At 45.2% G+C, this 25,809-nt stretch overlaps 1 protein-coding gene across 1 annotated transcript in view; it reads right to left on the bottom strand.

The window, feature by feature from the left end:
• LOC126252266 (facilitated trehalose transporter Tret1-like) overlaps positions 1-25,809 on the bottom strand; it is a 69,067-nt gene that overhangs the window by 27,896 nt on the left and 15,362 nt on the right. Inside the window, exon 2 of the mRNA XM_049953139.1 lies at positions 24,631-25,023. Within this exon, the coding sequence (XP_049809096.1) occupies positions 24,631-25,023 (393 nt within the window). The remainder of the gene's footprint in view (positions 1-24,630; positions 25,024-25,809) is intronic.

Raw genomic sequence — 25,809 nt, 5'->3', positions numbered from 1 at the left:
AAATGGGGGTCAATTTCATTCCTCCCATAATGCCACACCATATATCAACACGCCAAGTTAGCTGATGTTCCACTTGACGCAGACATCGTGGATTTTCCGTTGCCTAATAGTGCATATTATGCCGGTTTACGTTACCGCTGTTGGTAAATGAAGCTTCGTCGCTAAATAGAACGCGTGCAAAAAATCTGTCATCGTCTCGTAATTTCTCTTGTGCCCAGTGGCAGAACTGTACACGACGTTCAAAGTCGTCGCCATGTAATTCCTGGTGCATAGAAATGTGGTACGGGTGCAATCGATGTTGATATAGCATTCTCAACACCGACGTTTTTGAGATTCCCGATTCTCGCGCAATTTGTCTGCTACTGATGTGCGGATTAGCCGCGACAGCAGTTAAAACACCTACTTGGGCATCATCATTTGTTTCAGTTCGTGGTTGACGTTTCACACGTGGCTGAACACATCCTGTTTCCTTAAATAACGTAACTATCCAGCGAGCGGTACGGACACTTGGATGATGTCGTCCAGGATACCGAGCAGCATAAGCAGCACACATAGCACACATTGATCACAATAGCCATACATCAACACGATATCGACCTTTTCCGCAATTGGTAAACGGTCCATTTTAACACGGGTAATGTATCACAAAGCAAATACCGTCCGCACTGGCGGAATGTTACGTGATACAACATACTTATACGTTTGTGACTATTACAGCGCCATCTATCACAAAACGAAAAAAGAGTGGTCGAACTAAAACATTCATATTTCTTTACGTACTACAGGAATATGTAATAAAAATGGGGGTTCCTATTTTAAAAAACGCAGTTGATATCTGTTTGACCTATGGCAGCGCCATCTAGCCGGCTAACCATAGCGCCATATGGTTTTACCCCTTCAAGCTAGACGAGTTTCGTTCTTTGTAGTTTTTTCGTTTGATGCTTTTTTCGTGAGATATTTGGCCCGGTCACTATCAATGGACCACCCTGTATTATATGTATCAAAAAAAGGTTTGCATCATCCCAGTTCCCAGTACTCCCGAAGATAGACATTGACTGTGGATATTATATCACATACAAAGTCCCTTCGACTGTTCAGAGATGTCACTAAACGACGTAAACAACCATGCATGAGGAGCGCCTATAAGACGGAGGGGGTCCGACAACCGATCATTTCGAATCATTCCACCAGGAAGGAGGTACACGGCTCGTGTTGTCTGCAGTTCAACTATGCCTATCCAGTGAATACCCCGGTTCGATCGCGTCCGCTTTGTTACTTTGTGCCAGTAGGGGCACTCAACAAGGGAAGTGTCCAGTCGTGTCGGAGTGAACCAAAACGATGTTTTTCGGACATGGAGGAGATACAGAGAGACATGCCTCGCTCAGGCCGCCCAATGGCTACTACAGCAGTGGATGACCACTACCTACGGATTATGGCTCGGAGGAACCCTGACGGCAACGCCACCATGTTGAAAACTGCTTTTCATGCAGCCACAGGACGTCGTATTACGACTCAAACTGTGCGCATTAGGTTGCATAATGCGCAACGTCACTCCTGACGTCCATTGAGAGGTTCATCTTTGAAAACCACAACACCAGCGTGGTACACATGGGTCCAGCAACATACCGAATGGACCGCTCAGGATTGCCATCACGTTCTCTTCACCGATGAGTGTCACATACACCTTCAACCAGACAATCGTCGAAGCCGTGTTTGGAGGCAACCCGGTCAGGCTGAACGCTTTAGACTCACTGTCCAGCGAGTGCAGGAGGTGGAGGTTTCCTGATGTCTTCGGGTGGCAATATGTTGGGCCAACGTACACCGCTGGTGGTCATGGAAAACGCCGTAACGGCTGTACGATACGGGAGTGTCATCCTCCGACCGATACTGCAACCATATCGGCAGCATATTGGCGAGGCATTCGTCTTCATGGACGATAATTCGCGCTCCATCGTGCACATCTTGTGAATGACTTCCTTCAGGATAAAGACATCGCTGGGCTAGAGTGGCCAGCATGTTCACCAGACATGAACCCTATCGAACATGCTTGGGAAAGATTGAAAAGGGCTGTTTATGGACGACGTGACACACCAACGACACTGAGGGATCTACGCCGTATCGTCGTTGAGGAGAGGGACAATCTAGACCAACAGTGCCTTGATGAACTTGTGGACGGTATGCCACGACGAATACAGGCATGCATAAATAGGTGTTAGAGGTACCGGTGTGTACAGCAATCTGGACCTGTAGGTCACGCTGTATGGAGGTACAAGATGCAATGTGTGGTTTTCATGAGCAATGAAAAGGGCGGAAATGATGTTTATGTTGATCTCTATTTCAGTTTTCAGTACAAGTTCCGGAACTCTCGGACCCGAGGTGATGCAAAACTTTATGTACACTACTGGCCATTAAAATTGTTCACCACGAAGATGTGCTACAGAAGCGAAATTTAACCGACAGGAAGAAGATGCTGTGATATGCGAATGCTTAGCTTTTCAGAGCATTTACACAAGGTTGGCGCCAGTGGCGACATCTACAACGTGCTGACATGAGGAAAGTTTCCAACCGATTTCTCATTCACAAACAGCAGTTGACCGGCGTTGCCTGGTGAAACGTTGTTGTGATGCCTCGTGTAAGGAGGAGAAATGCGTACCATCACGTTTCCGACTTTGATAAAGGTCGGATTGTAGTCTATCGCGATTGCGGTTTATCGTGTCGCGACATTGTTGCTCGCGTTGGTCGAGATCCAATGACTGTTGGCAGAATATGGAATCGGTGGGTTCAGGAGGGTAATACGGAACGCCGTGCTGGATTCCAACGGCCTCGTAACACTAGCAGTCGAGATGACAGGCATCTTAGCCATATCGTTGTAACGGTTCGTGCACCCACGTCTCGATCCCTGTGTCAACAGATGAGGACGTTTGCAAGACAACAACCATCTGCACGAACAGTTCGACGACGTTTGCAGCAGCATGGACTATCAGCTCGGAGACCACGGCTGCGGTTACCCTTGACGCTGCATCACAGACAGGAGCGCCTGCGATGGTGTACTCAACGACGAACCTGGATGCACAAATGGAAAAACGTCATTTTTTCGGATGAATCCAGGTTCTGTTTACAGCATCATGACGGTCGCATCCGTGTTTGGCGACATCACGGTGAACGCACGTTGGAAGTGTGTATTCGTCATCCCCATATTGGCGTATCACCCGGCGTGATGGTATGGGGTGCCATTGGTTACACGTCTCGGTCACCTCCTGTTCGTATTGACGGCGCTTTGAACAGTGGACGTTACATTTCAGATATGTCACGACCCGTTGGTCTAGCCTTCATTCGGCTCCCCGAAACCCTACATTTCAGCAGGATAATGCACAACGGCATGTTGCAAATCCTGTACGGGCCTTTCTGGATGCAGAAAATGTTCGGCTGATGCCCTGGCCAGCACATTCTCCAGATCTCTCACCAATTGAAAACGTCTGGTCAATGGTGGTCGAGCAACTGGCTCGTCACAATACGCCAGTCACGACTCTAGATGAACTGTGGTATCGTGTTGAAACTGCCTGGACAGCTGTACCTGTACACGCCATCCAAGCTTTGACTTAATGACCAGGCGTATCACGGCCGTTATTACGGCCAGAGGTGGCTGTTCTGAGTACTGATTTCTCAGGATCTGTGCTCCCAAATTGCGTGAAAGTGTAATTATATGTCAATTCTAGTATAATATATTTGTCCAATGAATACCCGTTTATCATCTGCATTTCTTCTTGGTGTAGCAATTTTAATGGCCAGTAGTGTATATATATATATATATATACAGGGTGTTTCAAAAATGACCGGTATATTTGAAACGGCCATAAAAACTAAACGAGCAGCGATAGAAATACACCGTTTGTTGCAGTATGCTTGGGACAACAGTACATTTTCAGGCGGACAAACTTTCGAAATTACAGTAGTTACAATTTTCAACAACAGATGGCGCTGCAAGTGATGTGAAAGATACAGAAGACAACGCAGTCTGTGGGTGCGCCATTCTGTATGTCGTCTTTCTGCTGTAAGCGTGTGCTGTTCACAACGTGCAAGTGTGCTGTAGACAACATGGTTTATTCCTTAGAACAGAGTATTTTTCTGGTGTTGGAATTCCACCGCCTAGAACACAGTGTTGTTGCAACAAGACGAAGTTTTCAATGGAGGTTTAATGTAACCAAAGGACCGAAAAGCGATACAATAAAGGATCTGTTTGAAAAATTTCAACGGACTGGGAACGTGACGGATGAACGTGCTGGATAGGTAGGGCGACCGCGTATGGCAACCACAGAGGGCAACGCGCAGCTAGTGCAGCAGGTGATCCAACAGCGGCCTCGGGTTTCCGTTCGCCGTGTTGCAGCTGCGGTCCAAATGACGCCAACGTCCACGTATCGTCTCATGCGCCAGAGTTTACACCTCTATCCATACAAAATTCAAACGCGGCAAACACTCAGCGCCGCTACCATTGCTGCACGAGAGACATTCGCTAACGATATAGTGCACAGGATTGATGACGGCGATATGCATGTGGGCAGCATTTGGTTTACTGACGAAGCTTATTTTTACCTGGACGGCTTCGTCAATAAACAGACCTGGCGCATATGGGGAACCGAAACGCCCCATGTTGCAGTCCCATCGTCCCTGCATCCTCAAAAAGTACTGGTCTGGGCCGCCATGTCTTCCAAAGGAATCATTGGCCCATTTTTCAGATCCGAAACGATTACTGCATCACGCTATCTGGACATTCTTCGTGAATTTGTGGCGGTACAAACTGCCTTAGACGACACTGCGAACACCTCGTGGTTTATGCAAGATGGGTCCGGCCACATCGCACGGCCGACGTCTTTAATTTCCTGAATGAATATTTCGATGATCGTGTGATTGCTTTTGGCTATCCGAAACATACAGGAGGCGGCGTGGATTGGCCTCCCTATTCGCCAGACATGAACCCCTGTGACTTCTTTCTGTGGGGACACTTGAAAGACCAGGTGTACCGCCAGAATCCAGAAACAATTGAACAGCTGAAGCAGTACATCTCATCTGCATGTGAAGCCATTCCGCCAGACACGTTGTCAAAGGTTTCGGGTAATTTCATTCAGAGACTACGCCATATTATTGCTACGCATGGTGGATATGTGGAAAATATCGTACTATAGAGTTTCCCAGACCGCAGCGCCATCTGTTGTTGAAAATTGTAACTACTGTAATTTCGAAAGTTTGTCTGCCTGAAAATGTACTGTTGTCCCAAGCATATTGCAACAAACGGTGTATTTCTATCGCTGCTCGTTTAGTTTTTATTGCCGTTTCAAATATACCGGTCATTTTTGAAACACCCTGTATACACTGACAGAAAGGACACCAAAAAGTAATTAATGTAGAATAATGAAATTTTGAGAATACATTTAAGTGTGTAACACTGCAAGATCGCCACGCAGACACTCATGCATAATGTTGTACTTTTGTACAGGTTCCGGATATCAGTTTCTGGTATGGAGCTCATTGCATGTTGCATTTCGTCGGTCAGTAGACTAACAGTTAATTCCGTTTGTGGGTGACGCTGAAGTTGTCGTTGGATGATGTCCCATATGTGCTCGATTTGCTGACAGATCTGGTAATGGAGCAAGCCAAGGCAACATGATGACACTCTGTAGAGAATGTTGGGTTACAGAAGGGGTATGTGAGCGAGCGGACTGCTGTTGGAAAATACCCCGCTGATGTCCTGTTCATCAATGGCATCGCAACTAGTCGAATCAGCAGACTGACGTACAAATTTTCAGCCAGAGTGTGTGTGATATCACGAGAGTGCTCCTGCTGTCATACGAAATCGGATCCTAGACCGTAAGTCCAGGTGCAGGTCCAGTGTGCCTAGCACGGAGACAGGTTGGTTGCAGTTCCTCAGCTGGCCTCCTTTTAACCAACACGCGGCCATCACTGGCACCGAGGACAGCTGCTTTCACCAGAAAACACAACAGACCTTGACCCCCTGCCCTCTAGTGAGCTACCGTTTAACACCATTGAAGTCACAAATGAAGGTGGTTTGGGATTAGTGGAACGCACGCTATACAGGGTGTTACAAAAAGATACGGCTAAACTAACAGGAAACATTCCTCACACCCAAAGAAAGAAAATATGTTATGTGGACATGTGTCCGGAAACGCTTACTTTCCATGTTAGAGCTCATTTTATTACTTCTCTTCAAATCACATTAATCATGGAATGGAAACACACAGCAACAGAACGTGCCAGCGTGACTTGAAACACTTTGTTACAGGAAATGTTCAAAATGTCCTCCGTTAGCGAGGATACATGCATCCACCCTCCGTCGCATGGAATCCCTGATGCGCTGATGCAGCCCTGCAGAATGGCGTATTGTATCACAGTCGTCCATAATACGAGCACGTAGAGTCTCTACATTTGGTACCGGGGTTGCGTAGACAAGAGCTTTCAAATGTCCCCATTAATAAAAGTCAAGAGGGTTGAGGGTTGAGGTCAGGAGAGCGTGGAGGCCATGGAATTGGTCCGCCTCTACCAATCCATCGGTCACCGAATCTGTTGTTGAGAAGCGTACGAACACTTCGACTGAAATGTGCAGGAGCTCCATCGTGCATGAACCACATGTTGTGTCGAACTTGTAAAGGCACATGTTCTAGCAGCACAGGTAGAGTATCCCGTATGAAATCGTGATAACGTGCTCCTTTGAGCGTAGGTGGAAGAACATGGGGCCCAATCAAGACATCACGAACAAAGCCTGCCCAAACGTTCACAGAAAATCTGTGTTGATGACGTGATTGCACAATTGCGTGCGGATTCTCGTCAGCCCATACATGCTGATTCTGAAAATTTACAATTTGATCACGTTGGAATGAAGCCTCATCCGTAAAGAGAACATTTGCACTGAAATGAGGATTGACACGTTGTTGGATGAACCATTCATAGAAGTGTACCCGTGGAGGCCAATCAGGTGCAGATAGTGCCTGCACACGCTGTGCATGGTACGGAAACAACTGGTTCTCCCGTAGCACTCTCCATACAGTGACGTGGTCAACGTTACCTTCTACAGCAGCAACTTCTCTGTCGCTGACATTAGGGTTATCGTCAACTGCAGGAAGAACTGCCTCGTTCATTGCAGGTGTCCTCGTCGTTCTAGGTCTTCCCCAGTCGCGAGTCATAGGCTGGAATGTTCCGTGCTCCCTAACTCGCCGATCAATTGCTTCGAACGTCTTCCTGTCGGGACATCTTCGTTCTGGAAATCTGTCTCGATACAAACGTACCGCGCCACGGCTATTGCCCCGTGCTAATCCATACATCAAATGGGCATCTGCCAACTCCGCATTTGTAAACATTGCACTGACTGCAAAACCACGTTCGTGATGAACACTGATCTGTTGATGCTACTTACTGATGTGCTTAATGCTAGTACTGTAGAGCAATGAGTCGCATGTCAACACAAGTACCGAAGTCAACATTACCTTCCTTCAATTGGGCCAACTGGCGGTGAATCGAGGAAGTACAGTACATACTGACGAAACTAAAATGAGCTCTAACATGGAAATTAAGCGTTTCCGGACACATGTCCACATAACATCTTTTCTTTATTTGTGTGTGAGTAATTTTTCCTGAAAGTTTGGCCGAACCTTTTTGTAACACCCTGTAGATCACCTGGCTAGAAGTGATCCTTAAGTAACCGATTTGTAACAATGCATTTTCTCAGTTTGGTGCCAACTACGGCACAAACTGCTGCTACAGATGCATATGATGCGACAAAGCCATATACAGAACATGATGGTCTTTCCTCTCGGTAATACCACGTGGCCGGCCAGAACCTGGCCTTTCTGTGACCGAACATTCTCGTGAACAAAGCTGCCAGCAATCGTGTTTAGTGGCTACATTCCTACCAAGCCTTTCTGCAGTATCGCAGAAGGAACATCCATCTTCTTGTAGCGCTATTACACGACCTCGTTCAAACTCAGTGAAGTGTTGATAATAGCGTCTTTGTCGCCTTAAAGGCGTTCTCGACTAATAGCAGTCCTCCACGTCCAGTCTCAAAGGTAACGAACGCTCATGACCATTACAGTCTGTATCTAAAGCAAACCTGATTTTCACGCTCATTTTGGCGCTACTAGCGCGAAATTTGAATTTCATCTTTAAGATGTAGAAACACTACTGCCAACTGTCCTTTATGTCATACAACTCCTTCTTGGTGTTGTGATTCTTTTTCCCGTTGATGTATAAAGCGCAAGTGTCGTTAACAAAAATGTCGAAAATTTCGGATGGACACAGACTACATTTTTTTAAATATATAGGGTAAATAAGTACATATGCAATACATGAAAAGCAAACGTTGTTAGCAAAAATCTGGAAGTTTACTTGAAACTTTTACATGATACTTTAATAAACATCTGGATGGACATGGGAAATAAATCTTTTAATATATATATATATATATATATATATATATATATATATATATATATATATATATATATATATATATTTGAAAGATTCATTTCCCATGTCCATCCAGATATTTATTAAAGTATCATGTATCATATACAGGGTGTTTCAAAAATGACCGGTATATTTGAAACGGCAATAAAAACTAAACGAGCAGCGATAGAAATACACCGTTTGTTGCAATATGCTTGGGACAACAGTACATTTTCAGGCGGACAAACTTTCGAAATTACAGTAGTTACAATTTTCAACAACAGATGGCGCTGCAAGTGATGTGAAAGATATAGAAGACAACGCAGTCTGTGGGTGCGCCATTCTGTATGTCGTCTTTCTGCTGTAAGCGTGTCCTGTTCACAACGTGCAAGTGTGCTGTAGACAACATGGTTTATTCCTTAGAACAGAGTATTTTTCTGGTGTTGGAATTCCACCGCCTAGAACACAGTGTTGTTGCAACAAGACGAAGTTTTCAATGGAGGTTTAATGTAACCAAAGGACCGAAAAGCGATACAATAAAGGATCTGTTTGAAAAATTTCAACGGACTGGGAACGTGACGGATGAACGTGCTGGAAAGGTAGGGCGACCGCGTATGGCAACCACAGAGGGCAACGCGCAGCTAGTGCAGCAGGTGATCCAACAGCGGCCTCGGGTTTCCGTTCGCCGTGTTGCAGCTGCGGTCCAAATGACGCCAACGTCCACGTATCGTCTCATGCGCCAGAGTTTACACCTCTATCCATACAAAATTCAAACGCGGCAAACACTCAGCGCCGCTACCATTTCTGCACGAGAGACATTCGCTAACGATATAGTGCACAGGATTGATGACGGCGATATGCATGTGGGCAGCATTTGGTTTACTGACGAAGCTTATTTTTACCTGGACGGCTTCGTCAATAAACAGAACTGGCGCATATGGGGAACCGAAACGCCCCATGTTGCAGTCCCATCGTCCCTGCATCCTCAAAAAGTACTGGTCTGGGCCGCCATGTCTTCCAAAGGAATCATTGGCCCATTTTTCAGATCCGAAACGATTACTGCATCACGCTATCTGGACATTCTTCGTGAATTTGTGGCGGTACAAACTGCCTTAGACGACACTGCGAACACCTCGTGGTTTATGTAAGATGGTGCCCGGCCACATCACACGGCCGACGTCTTTAATTTCCTGAATGAATATTTCGATGATCGTGTGATTGCTTTCGGCTATCCGAAACATACAGGAGGCGGCGTGGATTGGCCTCCCTATTCGCCAGACATGAACCCCTGTGACTTCTTTCTGTGGGGGCACTTGAAAGACCAGGTGTACCGCCAGAATCCAGAAACAATTGAACAGCTGAAGCAGTACATCTCATCTGCATGTGAAGCCATTCCGCCATACACGTTGTCAAAGGTTTCGGGTAATTTTATTCAGAGACTACGCCATATTATTGCTACGCATGGTGGATATGTGGAAAATATCGTACTATAGAGTTTCCCAGACCGCAGCGCCATCTGTTGTTGAAAATTGTAACTACTGTAATTTCGAAAGTTTGTCCGCCTGAAAATGCACTGTTGTCCCAAGCATATTGCAACAAACGGTGTATTTCTATCGCTGCTCGTTTAGTTTTTATTGCCGTTTCAAATATACCGGTCATTTTTGAAACACCCTGTATATACCGGGTGATCAAAAAGTCAGTATAAATTTGAAAACTTAATAAACCACAGAATAATGTAGATAGAAAGGTAAAAATTGACACACTTGCTTGGAATGACATGGGGTTTTATTAGAACCAAAAAAACACCCTGTATTGCTAGACACGTGAAAGATCTCTTGCGCGCGTCGTTTGGTGATGATCATGTGCTCAGCCGCCACTTTCGTCATGCTTGGCCTCCCAGGTCCCCAGACCTCAGTCCGTGCGATTATTGGCTTTGGGGTTACCTGAAGTCGCAAGTGTATCATGATCGACCGACATTTCTAGGGATGCTGAAAGACAACATGCGACGCCAATGCCTCACCATTAGCTCCGGACTTGCTTTACAGTGCTGTTCACAACATTATTCCTCGACTACAGTATTGTTGAGGAATGATGGTGGACATATTGAGCATTTCCTGTAAAGAACATCATCTTTGCTTTGTCTTACTTTGTTATGCTAATTATTGCTATTCTGATCAGATGAAGCGCCATCTGTCAGACATTTTTTGAACATTTGTATTTTTTTGGTTCTAATAAAACCCCATGTCATTCCAAGCATGTGTCTCAATTTGTACCTCTCTATCTACATTATTCCGTGATTTATTCAGTTTTCAAATTTATACTGACTTTTTGATCACCCGGTATATATGACATAGAAACAATGTTAACAAGAATCTCAAAAAGTTATTGATCGATTGACACGATATTTCATCAAGAACTCTTAAAGGTTTTATGCTAAAACCGACTGTGAAAAATAATACTGTGCTGCGAAAACGTGTGGTTTAACTTTCATTCTTGAAGTCAATTTTAGCTACGATAGCAGGATATTTTAATCATTTGACGAATTGTTTCTCCCAAATATTCTTTATCCTTATACACGAAAACGTGTGGTTTAACTTTCTTCCTTGAAGTCAATTTCAACTACGATAGCAGGATATTTTAATCATTTGACGAATTGTTTCTCCCAAATATTCTTTATCCTTATACATAATGTGCTGTTTTGTTTTCTTCCTCACAGTCGGTTTTAACAGAAAACAGGAAAGTTATATTTATGGACCGCCAGCTTATGATCAGAATATTACTAAGGAATCAGTATCATCCGAAGCTTAAATCCTACCTGTTCATACATTAAAAAAAGTGTGTGAAATATTGTCGTGAAAGCTTCTCTCCTCGCAGATACTGCAAGTGGGGCGATCTTTCTCATACCAACGGTCCCAACCGATTTAGCCACTTGTTTTTCGAGATTTCAGCCCCCAATCAAAGCTTTGTCTGCAACAACAGAATATAAGGCTCAAGGACAGAGTGAGAGTGGGGGGGAGGGGGGGAGGAAGAGATGGACAGAGGGGGAAAGAGGATACGAGCAGAGAGAGATGGGAGGAGGAGCAGATGGACAGGGAGAGGGGGGGAGAAGAAGATGGAAGTAGAGAAATGGGACAGGAGAAAATTGATAGGGGGAGGGTGAGGAGGGGATGGACAGAGGGAAAGGGGGAGGAACTAGATAGAGAGAGGGGGGGGAGAAGGAGATTGTGATGCATATCCAACTGCAATACATGTTTAGGAATTGCGAAGCACTGCAGGGTTTGCTAGTTCACTATAAATATGATGGCCACGCTGAGCTCTAAGTTATTCATGAACCATCTAACCCCTGAAGTTAAAATGATACACGCCCAGATTAATCCTGGACAAGGTAAGCGCCCTAATTCGGTACGACCTTACGGTGACGACTTGCTTTGTTTTATATTCAGTTCCAAACCCAAAATATCTCAGATACCACATGCTAAAGTACATTAGGAGTGTTAATAAGCTGAATAGGTCTAACAAATTATAAAGATAAAGCGATGCTGACAGTTGATTAACGTAGGATGAACAGAAAATTAAAGAATACCATTTTTTGTTTTTTTAACTATGATGGTCCCGTTCCTATATATTGTGGAAAATGTAGACAGTTCGCGTATGGCTCAGCATTGGGATACCCTGTGCTTTCAGAGATAATCTGCTAACGAATCGGTTCCTAGCCAGTCAGGCGCTAAAACTTCTCCATTAAACAGAGTAAAGAAAGATGGGTTGATTCTGGGTTGCATTTACAGTAGAACGAACCCAGAACCGAACTGGGGTCGAAAGGCTAGAGTTCCATCATATAAGTTGTCTACTACCAAGGACAGGACGGACTGCCGTGAACCAAGATTTTCGACGCAAGTGACACTGGCTCCTTTCGAAGACTGAAGTCATGGCATCAAGTTTGACTCGAAAGTCTAAGCCCTCACACAAAGGTAATTTGAATACCAAACTAGCACTCCCTGTTCCTGAAAGCACTGAAGCCGTCAGCATTTTGCGCGTCATAATATCCCACATGACCCGACTTAGGCTTCATCCGGAGTTCTCTTCACAACCACTCCATCCTATGTCCTCTTCCCAGCAGCCTTCAGCTAATGTCCAGCAGACGCTACGTGCCACGACTGAGTTTATTTATTTATTTAGCTTATGGCTCATAACATCACAGTAAAAATTACAGAAACAACACGATTAAAAAATCACAGATGCATAAACAGAACAATAAATAACAGTTTGTATATAAGGACACAACCAATTGTAAATTTACACTCACAGAAGAGCAATCACAAACAAACGTCCAGCTTAGAAAATATACAGTCGATTGCCTCTTGGGTCGCCATTAGGAAATCCTGTGGGTCACCCTCATATGCCCTTAATGGGCATTCCTGCACGATGAGTTTGACCGTCTGACTCTCATCGCCACAGTCGCAAGCGGCCGAAGGAAGTTTACTCCATCTGTGTAAGGAGTCGGCGCATCTCCCATAGTTGGTTCTGATGCGATTAAGAGTTGACCAAACTTTGCGAGGGCAATCAAATCCTTTTGGTTTACTAATGATGCCTCAGCAATTCCTCTGCGACGTCTAGGTTACCGTCGTCGCTGGCGGCGCAGTGTACTTGTGTATCGGAGCTTAAAAGCTATTGATATTGACTTGTCTGGACAGTTTAATAAACAGCGATTGATTGGTGGACCAAACTTTTTTCGTGGACTGCATCTGAACTTCACCTGTGATGTACAAGCAGTGTTTGGAGGCAGTACATGGCTTACGTTGGCTGTTGTTTGGGGCAATCACGCAGACTATGGTGGCCTTGAACCGTTTCCAGATGCAAATATTACTACTTGGAAGACGTGGAGTATAGCCGAGACTACAGGACTGTTGACTAAACAGCCTTATGGAACTCTTGTTCTTAGTATGCCATTTGTTTTGTCTACCAGCAGAAAGAAGAAGTTGAATGCTGATGAGTACCTGTTTATATGGGCGAAAGTCGGCAATGGCAATTGTAAAATAAAGATCAATGGTGACTGTATGTTGTACTATAGTAAAACTAAGGCCCGTGCGCCCATGTTGGCAAAAGAGCTTAGCGCCACAGATAAAATACTCAAAGTCAGAGACCGAACGAACAATTCCTGCCCCACATCACAGTGAAACAGAACGGCTGAATTTTTTGGTGGGTACTAAGTGGCCAATCCGCGGTCTGGCTCCGAAACAGTGGCGCGCAGGCCAAATCAGGATATGGGAGAAAGGGCGGGAGGATGTCACCGTAGCCTCCCTCCAGAACAGAGAGAAATTGAAAATATCGAAGCTTTTACAATGAATCTAGAGGAGTCAATGTAACGTCTCGCTGTTAAAATAAGTGGAAAACTTCGCTTTTGCCGCTGAAGCTTCATCTCGTGTACGCCGAACTCGCCGTGTAGGCCACCTAGGAATGTGCAGGTATACCGCCTGCACGTTTTTTTGGTAGATCCCTCCGGCTGTTGTGCCGAGAAGGTTAATGGAAACTCTCCGTCGCCTTCCCCAGAAAGGAACAGAAGAAAACAGTTACAGCCCACTGCCAGGCTTACAACATGTGTTTCATGTAGAGTACAGAATATGCACGGACTATTGGCTGTTGATCACATAGAGCGATATTGGGGAAATGAAATAAAATGCGTGCTCCACAGAACACTTGTTCTGCGCACTGTTACGAGCAGTTACCATGTGAATCAGACAGGATAGTCAACATGGTACTGTTACAAGTCAGACATATATCTGTTCATGTAAGATGTATGGCATTAATGAAAGTCTTTCAACTTTATACTCCATCAACAGTCATTCAAAAATACATATACAGAGGGGTCCAAAAAACTGTATCCACTGTTTAAAAGTCCATAACTTGCAAACTAATTGACGGAGTTGTCTCATTTTTGGTGAAAGTGTAGTTTAAAATCCAACTTAAAGATATCACTGTAGGTGTTCGAAATGGTCACCATTAACATCCACACAAACGATGCCGTCGAACTGCAGCACGAACTACTGACAGCAACTTGTTCAGTTGGATATTCGCACATGAATTTACGATAGATTCTCGAAGTTCATCTAATGCGCGTGGCTTTTGCCGATAAACGACGTCCTTTAGTGTTTCCCAGAGGTAAAAGTTCAGAGGAGATAGGTATGGGGAACGTATTGGATACTCCACAGCACCTCTACGGCCTATCCATCTTCCTGGTAGATTTTCGTCCAGATACGCCCTAACACGATTTTGGTAGTGGGCTGGGGCACCATCTTGTTGAAAGTAAATTCTTCCGTCTCCATACAAGTCTCAGATGGCAGGTAAAATGGAAGTCTGAAACTTTTGTAGGTACACCTCACCGGTAACTGTGCCGTCAAAGAAGAATGGCCCAATCAAGCCCCGGTAAGACAATTCACACCACACATTTACTCCTGGCAAATTCACGGCTTTGTCTACATGGACGTTCGTATTTTCGGTGGCCCAGTAGATGCAATTGTGGCGAATTACTGTACCATTGAGTTTGAACTGTGCCTCATCTCTGCAAACTCTTCATCGTTGCGCACCATGTTAGTAAACCACTCGCAGTACTCCATTCTACGATCTGGGTCGTCCTCGTTCATTGCGTGTAGCAATCGTGGGATGTAGCACTTCCACTTTGCTGTCTTCAAAATTCGCCGAACACTTGAGCAACTCACTCCAGTTTCACGGGTACACTGTCTCACAGACTTCTGTGGTGAGCGAGTGAATTGTTGTAAAACACGACGGGAGTTAGCTGGACTTGTTACTGTTACAGATCGTTGTTTGTGTACATCTTTGACACAGCGTTCGGCTTCGAATTTGTCTCGAATGCGACGAATCGTTAAACGTGTCGATGGCTCTGTTTGATACTCATTTCGCCATTGCCGTTGAACCTCATTAATGTTTTCGTACTTAAAATACCACTTCAAAACTGACTTCCTTTCATCGAATGTAAATCTTGTTCCAGCCATGTTTACTCGAGTAACTAGGTGCAACTAAATACAAAACACTGACTGTCTGGCGACTGTCATCTGACAAAACAAAACAACGCAATACAACGCTAATGTGGCGATTGCCGGAACTACAAACTATTACACTACCAAAGATGAAACAACTCCGTCAATTAGTTTGCCAGTTATGGACTTATAAACAGTGGATACATTTTTAGAGCCCTCTGTATAACTCCGGCAGCACCTGGAAGATATTATACTGGAGGTGCCTAAAAATAGGGAAACACCAAAAGCACAATACACTATAGGAATACCGTTAGCGTTTAAAACAGCTTCTAGCCATCTCGGGATGGTGGCCGAGGAAGATGTGACACTTCATCCTCGTGCACACAGTACCAGTTCTGAATGACGCGAGCTGTGAAAACAGGCAGCTGGCGTCTTAGAATACAGTATCACGATTGGAGGACAAACATTGAACCATGGCATCGAACTGATCAGTCAAAATGGTCTCGAAGTCCTTGAATATAATGCGATCTTGCATAGCAGCTGTGGGGCCCATGGAATGCCACGATATGACTGTCCAAACCATCACCGAATTCTCATCAAATTTCACTCTTGGGACATAAACTCGGACAGAAATTGGTGTGTGAAACACGATTCATCCGACAAAATCACTTTTTTCCAGGTTGTATGGCTCCGACACCACGTTTTCCTGGTACAGGCGTTTGCATTACTAAGGAGTGGTTTTGGAATTCCAGCTCATCCTGAAATTCCTTGTTTTTAGAGCTCCTTTTGGGTTGGTTTGGTGCTGTCAGGGCTGCGAGAGCGACAGCCACTTCTGCAATGACTTTTGCAACCATCGGCCTCTTATTTTTCGTGGCAGTCCTCTTCAGTGACCATCCGTCAGTATCACTCAACGCATACTTCCGACCGCGTTGTGACTTAGTGGATGATGTTTTTCTGATTTTCTCTTATACTGGATGGTCGGAAATTCCCGTTACAAACTTCTAGGACATGTAGAGAGTAGTGAGTACATAACATTTTGAATAGGAACCCATGTCCGGAAGCCGGCAGGAGTGGCCGTGCGGTTCTAGGCGCTACAGTCTGGAACCGAGTGACCGCTACGGTCGCAGGTTCGGATCCTGCCTCGGGCATGGATGTGTATGGTGTCCTTAGGTTAGTTAGGTTTAAGTAGTTCTAAGTTCTAGGCGACTGACGACCTCAGAAATTAAGTCGCATAGTGCTCAGAGCCATGTTCGGAAAAGTATCGTTTCCGTTCTATGACAGTTTCAATGCAGATGATTGTCTCATCCACACCCACGTGAGGAATGTACTTAGGCGTGACCCAGTACAATTGTTGTAATCCATTTGAAAAGAATACTGACTCGTTCAGTTATTATTTACGCATTTGTATTACAACTCAAACCTTATGCTTTACATTAGTCGACAACAACAAGAACCCAACATCTACGGCACCAGCCGCAACGTACCGATGCATTACAACAGCGGCTCCATGTGACGACCACCAGCGTTGTTACACACATTGTACCTCCGAAACATGTTCTGGTACACTCTCTCCATCCCACCTGTGCAGTCCATTTAAAGAACAGGGAGGCAAATCTTGAATTAAATGTAATATGGAGAGGTGAACGTCTCGAGCATTGAAAAACGCCCCAATATCTTGGTGTCACGTTGGATCGCACACTGACCTACAAACATCATTGTAATGCCACAAGGGAAAAAATCTCAACTGGAAACAACATCATCAGGAAACTAACCAGCGGATACTCGGGTGCAAACCCAAAAGTCCTGAGAACTTCAGCCCTTACGCTCAGCCGCGGAATACGCCGCTCCAGTATGGTCTGAATTAACACACGCGAGAAAAGTTGATGTCACGGTGAATGAAATGGCACGGATTGTTACCGGATGCCTGAGACCAACCCCAGTGCACAAGATGTACTTAATCATGGGGATCGCACCGCCCAACATACGACGTGACATCGCTGCCGAAGCCGAAAAAACCAAGCAAGAAAAGGACATGCGTCATCCTTTATATGGACACCAGCCTGCTGACCGACGGCTTTGTTCGAGGAAGAGTTTCCTGTCACGTACCCGAGCCCTGGAAGGGTCGGCTGCAGAGAATCGTTTGAAAAGGTGGGAAGTAGACCTGAGAGACCCCCATAAAGATGTAAAAGAAGAACTGGCGCCTGGTGGAGACCTACCATACACAGTCTGGAGAACCCTAAACCGTATAGAAGTGCCAAAGTGCAAGACAAACCTGCAGCAATGGGGTTTCCTAAAAGAGAATGAGAACACACTCTGTCTGTGTGGTTCTGTCCAGGATCATCAACACCTGCTTATCTGTCATATTTAGACCAGCCCTGCACAATGAATGACTTATGGGAGGCAAATGACAAAGCCATATTGGCTGCTGATTTTTGGAAGTCTGAAGTCTAGTTCCGGACACGGAAAGTAAGTAAGTACCTGGTGTCTCATCAAGGTCTTGTGCAGCGCCTAGAACTCGTGCCAGCAGATCTTCCTCTGTCTCTACAGGTGTCTCATAAATTAGGCTCTTCATACGACCCCACAAGAAGTAGTCCACAGGGGCTAAATCCGTCATTTGTGGCGGCCACGCGGTTGGACCACCAAGGCCTATCCATCTTTCACCAAGCCGTCTGTTGAGATGTCCCCGAACAGCCAGTGAAAAGTGAGGTGGTGCTCCATCATGCTGAAACCACATTTCCTGACGGACATTCAATGGCACAGCTTCCAAGAACGGGTCCATTACCGTCACGGCCCCCGGCTGCGATCACAACAGAGGCCAACAGCGCGTGGTTCCAGTCGCCGCGGTACAACCGAACAAAGCCTAGCGGGCTCACGTCTGAGCGTCCACTGGCTACTTTCGTCGCTGCCGAGAAAGTTAAGAGCGGAAGCAAACTGGCCCAGAAGGCCAACAACCAATGTATTACTGTTGATCAAGAAATTTTGTTATTCTGTTATCAAGAGCCATCCGTGGACAAACACCCACCATCCTCTTCCTTAAGCCCAGCAGAGAACCCACCTTTGAATCTGGTGACGGACAATGGAGTCTCATGCCTGTTTACACTGGTATCTGGAAAACTGTTGAATCATCGTGGAGGACGGGCTTTGCGGAATTAAGAGTCAGCAGTGTGGAGCACCTACAGCAGCGGTGTGCCACGCAATTAAGAAGTGCCGATTTCTGTTATTTTCGTTTCGAGCCAGGTGGGTTGTCCCTTTTCCTGTCTTTTGCTGGATCACTTTTGTATTCTTTCGGTTACTTTCCTCTTGATTAAACTGTACTTATGGAGAAGGAACTTTCAGCTGCTAATACTATTGAATAACTTAGGGATCAGATAGAGAAATTACAGATAGAGGTAATCAGCTCAGAGGGGCAGAGAGGGAACAGTCACATCCCAAACCACCCCCCTTTGGATGGTACTGCTGTTTACCTCGTTCTCAGGGAAGTGAAGATGTTTTTACCTTTTTGACAATTTGGCTACAGTCACCAAATTTGGCAGGGGTTTAAGGAGCATTTACTACGCGCTGCTAGACTGAAGTTAACGGGAGATGCTAGAGTACATGTCATGTGTAATGTGAGAATCTGAGGGAGGCTAAAACATTTGACGATTTTTAGGAAGGGTTAATACAGAGATATCGGAAGAAGAACACGGTAAAATATTGTCGAAAACAGCTTACAAGGGTATTTTGTAAGCAGAATTAATGGACTGAAGGTTTCGCAGACCGTATTCGTAAAATCAGTGTAGGTACCTATGAGCTCACGGATGGTGATAGGGCAAACTCGGTAATTTTGCGAGAAGCAGAGCAGAGGGTTCATAACGCATTTTTGAGGGGGCTACAACCGAAAATGTCAAGAAAGATTCATTTGGAATTTCCTAAGTATTTGAGTGAAGTAGTGTATATTGCATTTTCATTAGATGAAGTTGAGTCATTGGCTAAGTCACCGGACATTGTGTAGTATGGACATAATTTGTTTTCGCTGTGGACGAAGGGATTATGTACAAAAAGATTTCAGACATCAACGTTGCAGCCAATGTCCAAAATTTGGTCATTTAGCCCGGCAATGCTGTAACAGAAATCAGCAACAACAGAAATTTCAGTCTCAGGGTAAATCTTACGCGCAGCAGTTAAACGGCGCAAGGAGCGGATTGTCCACTGTGCCACGCTCCCAGTAAGAGTTAGCGCATGTAAGAAAGCAGTGGCAGATTTTATTCTGACCAGCTATGTGGGGGATAAATTATGTAAAATGTTGTTGGATACTGACTCTCAGGAATCGGTTGTAAGTAAGCGAGCATTGGAGAAAATAGGTTAAGTGAACCATGCTAAAGGTTCAGTGGCGTAGGTGGAGGGCGTGTAAATTCACTTGGTGCTGGAGTGCTGAAGTTTTGAGTGGAGGAACTTTATTTCCAAGTGGATGCAGAAGTTCTTCCAATGGTAGGTACGACATTATTCTCGGACTCGATTTACTGGTTGCACGCCACACCATAACTGACTTGGAACGGCATGCGGTAGAAGAACTGGATGGAACTTTGTTTCAACTAGGCTCTGCAACCACAATACTTTCATCATAGCAAGGTCCACTCCACGGCCAGGGGAATACCGGGTCCCTTAAGGTCAATTCGAGTTATTACGATCGAATGAAAAGAGGTTTGTGAATTTGTATGAACTGACGGTTCGAATACCACTGAAAATGATCCTAATTTCTTGGAAAGAGAGATAACGTGTGACGAATCTTGGTTTTTCACTTATGGTCCAGAAACTAAGCGCCAATCCACGCACTGTAAGGCCCAACTTCACCGAGAGCGAAAAAAACTCAAATGAGCAAATGAAGTTTCAAAGCGATGGTGGTTTTTTTCAATATTTATGGAATTGCGTATCTTCGCTGGCTTCCTGAAGGTCAAACTATTAATCAGCATTACTACCTTGAGGTTCTTGCTCAACTTCGTGAGACAGTAGGAAAAAAACGACCGGAACTGTAGAAGAACAAGTCATGGGTTGTGAATCAAGAGTACGTACTCATACCGCATTGTCTGCTAAGAGACTTCTAGCGTTGCCTGACCTAGCAGCACGTGACTTTTATCTATTCCCCAAGGTCAAATCTGCATTAAAAGGTAAAAGATTTCAATCCGTTGAAGCAGTGAAAGGAAAAGTGGCACGCGTCATCAAGGAACTCATAGCACTATTTCCATCAATGAAAAATCCGCATGAAGAGTTGTAAGGACACAGGATGGGAGTATAGTATAGGTGACAATAAATAACTACGTTGTTTTTGTGGTGGTGGACTGGTTTTATGCAGCTCTCCATGCTACTCTATCCTGAACAAACCTCTTCATCTCAGAATAACTACTGCAACCTATATCCTTCTGAATCTGCTTAGTGTATTCATTCCTCGCCCCCCCCCCCCCCCCCCAACCCCAATATTTCCCTCCAGCGGTAAATGCATGATCCCTTGATATCTCAGAATGTATCCCATCAACCGATCCCTCTTCGAAACAAGTCGTGACAGAAATTCCTTGTCTCCCCAGTTCTGTTCAGTACCTTCTCAGTAGTTACGTGGTCCACTCATTTAATCTTCAGCTGTCTTCTTTGGTACGACACTTCAAAAACGTCTATTCTCTTCTTTTCTAAATTGTTTGTCGGTCGTCCGTGCTTAACATCCATATATGGCTACACTGCAGACAAACAGCTTGAGAAAAGACTTCCTCTCACTTAACTCTGTATTAGATATTAACAAATTTCTCTTCTTCTCTTTCTGCCATTGTCAGTCTATATTTTGTGTCCTCGCTCCTTCGGCCTGCATCACTTATTTTACTGCCCAAATAGCAAAACTCATCTACTACTTTCAGTGTCTCGTTTACTAATCCAATTCCCTCGGCATCACCTGACTTAATTCGACTATATTCCATTATCCTTGTTTTGTTTTTGTTGATGTTCATCTTATATCCTTCTTTCAAGGCACTGTCCATTCTGCGCGTCCGAGTTCGTTGCTGTCTTTGACAGAATTACAGTGTCGTCGGCAATCCTTGAAGTTTTTATTTCTTCTCCCTGGACTTTTAATTCCTATTCCAAATTTTTCTTTTGTTTCCTTTACTGCTTGCTCAATATACAGATTGAATAACATGCGGAATAGGCTACAACCTTGTCTCACTCCCTTCTCAACCACTGCTTCCCACTCATGCCCTTCGACTCATATAACTGCCATTTGTTTTCTGTACAAATTGTAAATTGCCTTTTGCTCCCTGTAGTTTATCCCTGCCACCTTTAGAATTTGAAAGAGAGTATTTCAGTCAACATTGTCAAAAGCTTTCTCTAAGTCTACAAATGCCATAAACTTAGGTTTGTCTTTCCTTAACCTATTTGCTATGGATGTCGCAGGGTTAGTATTGCCTCACGTGTTCCTACATTTCTCCGAAATCCGAACCAATTTTCTCCGAGGTCGGCTTCTACCGGTTTTTCTATTCTTTCGTATTGAATTTGTGTTACTATTTTGCAAGCATGACTTATTAAACTGAGAGTTCGGTAATTTCAACACCTGTCAGCAGCTGCTCTCTTTGGATATGTATGTTTCTGAAATAAAATGTTTTACAGTAAATGTCGCATTATCTTAGAGCCACACTTCCTACTTCGAAATTCGATTTCCTCCTTGTCGCTGGTTAAACTGATTGATACAGATTTGGATAGGCACACTAACACGCTGCCAGATGCGTCTCGTCAGACTGGACCCCCTGCCGGCCGAAGTGGCCGTGCGGTTAAAGGCGCTGCAGTCTGGAACCGCGTGACCGCTACGGTCGCAGGTTCGAATCCTGCCTCGGGCATGGATGTTTGTGTTGTCCTTAGGTTAGTTAGGTTTAACTAGTTCTAAGTTCTAGGGGACTAATGACCTCAGCAGTTGAGTCCCATAGTGCTCAGAGCCATTTGAACCATTTTGAACTGGACCCCTGTTTTGGATGTTGCGTATGCGACACGTGTCGGAAGTTCCATGCGGCTTTTCGCGGATGATGCTGTAGTATACAGAGAAGTTGCAGCATTAGAAAATTGTAGCGAAATGCAGGAAGATCTGCAGCGGATAGGCACTTGGTGCAGGGAGTGGCAACTGTCCCTTAACATAGACAAATGTAATGTATTGCGAATACATAGAAAGAAGGATCCTTTATTGTATGATTATATGATAGCGGAACAAACACTGGTAGCAGTTACTTCTGTAAAATATCTGGGAGTATGCGTGCGGAACGATTTGAAGTGGAATGATCATATAAAATTAATTGTTGGTAAGGCGGGTGCCAGGTTGAGATTCATTGGGAGAGTGCTTAGAAAATGTAGTCCATCAACAAAGGAGGTGGCTTACAAAACACTCGTTCGACCTATACTTGAGTATTGCTCATCAGTGTGGGATCCGTACCAGATCGGGTTGACGGAGGAGATAGAGAAGATCCAAAGAAGAGCGGCGCGTTTCGTCACAGGGTTATTTGGTAATCGTGATAGCGTTACGGAGATGTTTAGCAAACTCAAGTGACAGACTCTGGAAGAGAGGCGCTCTGCATCGCGGTGTAGCTTGCTCGCCAGGTTTCGAGAGGGTGCGTTTCTGGATGAGGTATCGAGTATATTGCTTCCCCCTACTTATACCTCCCGAGGAGATCACGAATGTAAAATTAGAGAGATTAGAGCGCGCACGGAGGCTTTCAGACAGTCGTTCTTCCCGCGAACCATACGCGACTGGAACAGGAAAGGGAGGTAATGACAGTGGCACGTAAAGTGCCCTCCGCACACACCGTTGGGTGGCTTGCGGAGTATGAATGTAGATGTAGATGTAGAAGTGACCATGAACTGGAAAGAGACGCCTAGTGTATGTAAGTAGGTTGTTTAGTTTTTTATGTTGGTAACGCCAAGTAGCGCTCTATATGAAAATCAGTGACTGTGCTGTGTGCAGTCTGTGGCTGGTTTTCATTGTTGGAATTTGCTATTGTAGTGTTGGGCAGTTGGCTGTTAACAGCGCGTAGCGTTGCGCAGTTGGAGGTGAGCCGCCAGCAGTAGTGGATGTGGGGAGAGAGATGGCGCAGTTTTGAGAGCAGATGATCTGGACGTGTGTCCATCAGAGACAGTAAATTTGTAAGAGTGGATGTCATGAACTGATATATATATTATGACTTTTGAACACTATTAAGGTAAATAGATTGTTTGTTCTTTATCAAAATCTTTAATTTGCTAACTATGTCTATCAGTAGTTAGTCCCTTCAGTAGACAGAATCATTTATTTGGCTGGCAGTAATGGCATTCGCTGTATTGCAGTAGTTCGAGTAACAAAGATTTTTGTGTGGTAAGTGATTCATGAAAGGTATAGGTTATTGTTAATCAGGGCATTCTTTTGTAGGGATTTTTGAAAGTCAGATTGCGTTGCGCTAAAAAATATTGTGTGTCAGTTTAGTGTTGATCAGAATAAGTAAAGAGCGAAATGTCTGAGTACGTTCAGTTCTGCTCAGCTGTTTGAAAATCAAATATCGTAAAGACACAAGATCAAATCGATCTTCAGGCCTCCAACGAAAATACGTCAATTACTGAGACCAGTTAAAGACGCTGTAGGTCTCAGAACACCTGGACTTTACGAAATACCTTGTGAGTGTGGCCAGAAGTACGTCGGACAAACAGTGCGCACTGTGGAACAACGCATGAAAGAACATGAGAGGTATTATTGCCTACGCTATCCAGAGAAATCTGCGTTAGCTGAGCATGCGTTAGAAAACGGTCACCACGTAAAATTTGACGATACCTCTGTCGTGGCTCGCACTAACGGCTTCTGGGACAGTTTAATACAGGAAGCTATTAAAATAAAAATTACCACAAACACCCAGCTCAGCGCTGCGTGGGATCCAGCGATCGCGCGGTTGAAGAGGGCACATCGAAAGCCGACTCAAAACGTGCCCATATATGGCAATGACACGGGCACCAGTGACGTCACAGCCGGCAGCTAGCGTATATAAGGGAGCACCAACAGCCCACTGGCAGTCATAACACTTGACAATGGCCAAGGAGTCCTTGGCCGAAAGCTCGTGTAGTTTTAACCAATTGACGCGGTTGGAAACGTAAAGGGTAAACTATCAGCACAGTCATTTATAATTTTTCTAAGGGGTCGTTTCAGTGTTACAAAGTTTAGGTTTACCTGAAGTGACCATGAACTGGAAACAGACGCCCAGTGCGCCGCGGATTTCCTTCTCGGAGATCTCTCCAGTGTAGACAGGACAGGCTGTGCAGAAGGCGCCACCACAGAAGCCAGTGATGAAGCGGCCCACAAGCAGAACCCACGCGTCCTTGCAGAAGGAGAGCACCATCCAGCCGAGCACGAAGGGCGGCGCCAGGCAGAGCAGAGGCAGCCTCCTGCCCACCCTGTCCAGCGTGAAGGACCCCATCACCATGGCAGCCAGTGCGCCCAGCGGCATGATCCCGCCAAACCACGAGACGGTCTCTTCTGACAGATCCAGCTCTTTCTTCAGGAGGGGGCCTGCGGGCGACGTCCAGCCCAGCACGGTGCCCAGACAGAAGCCGCCCAGAGTCGCTGCAGCAAACACTCAGTGTTACCTGCAAATCAACTGAACGTCCAGCTGGGTAACAGAGCCAACGAGAACATACACTACTGGCCATTAAAATTGCTACACGACGAAGATGACGTGCTACAGATGCAAAATTTAACCGACAGGAAGAAGATCCTGCGATATGCAAATGATCAGCTTTTCAGAGCATTCACACAAGATTGGTGCCGGTGGCGACACCTACAACGTGCAGACATGAGAAAAGTTTCCAACCGATTTCTCATACACAAACAGCAGTTGACCGGTGTTGCCTGGTGAAACGTTGTTGTGATGCCTCGTGTATGGAGGAGAAATGCGTACCATCACGTTTCCGATTTTGATAAAGGACGGATTGTAGACTATCGCGATTGCGGTTTATCGTATTATGACACTGCTGCTCTCGTTGCTCGAGATCCAGTGAGTGTTAGCAGAATATGGAATCGGTGAGTTCAGGAGGGTAATACGGAACGCCGTGCTGGATCCCAACGGCCTCGTATCACTAGCAGCCGAGGTGACAGGCATCTTATCCTCATGGCTGTAACTGATCGTGCAGCCACGTCTCCATCCCTGAGTAAACAGATGGGGACATTTGCAAGACAACAACCATCCGCACGAAGAGTTCGACGACGTTTGCAGCAGCATGGACTATCAGCTCGGAGACCATGGCTGCGGTTACCCTTGACGCTGCATCACAGACAGGAGCGCCTGCGATGGTGTGCTCAACGACCAACCTGGGTGCACGAATGGCAAAACGTCACTTTTTCGGATGAATC

Source organism: Schistocerca nitens, chromosome 4 (genome assembly GCF_023898315.1).
Source record: "Schistocerca nitens isolate TAMUIC-IGC-003100 chromosome 4, iqSchNite1.1, whole genome shotgun sequence".
In the NCBI taxonomy this organism is placed as follows: Eukaryota; Metazoa; Arthropoda; class Insecta; order Orthoptera; family Acrididae; genus Schistocerca; species Schistocerca nitens.
This window is presented reverse-complemented; position numbering and strand designations above follow the sequence as displayed.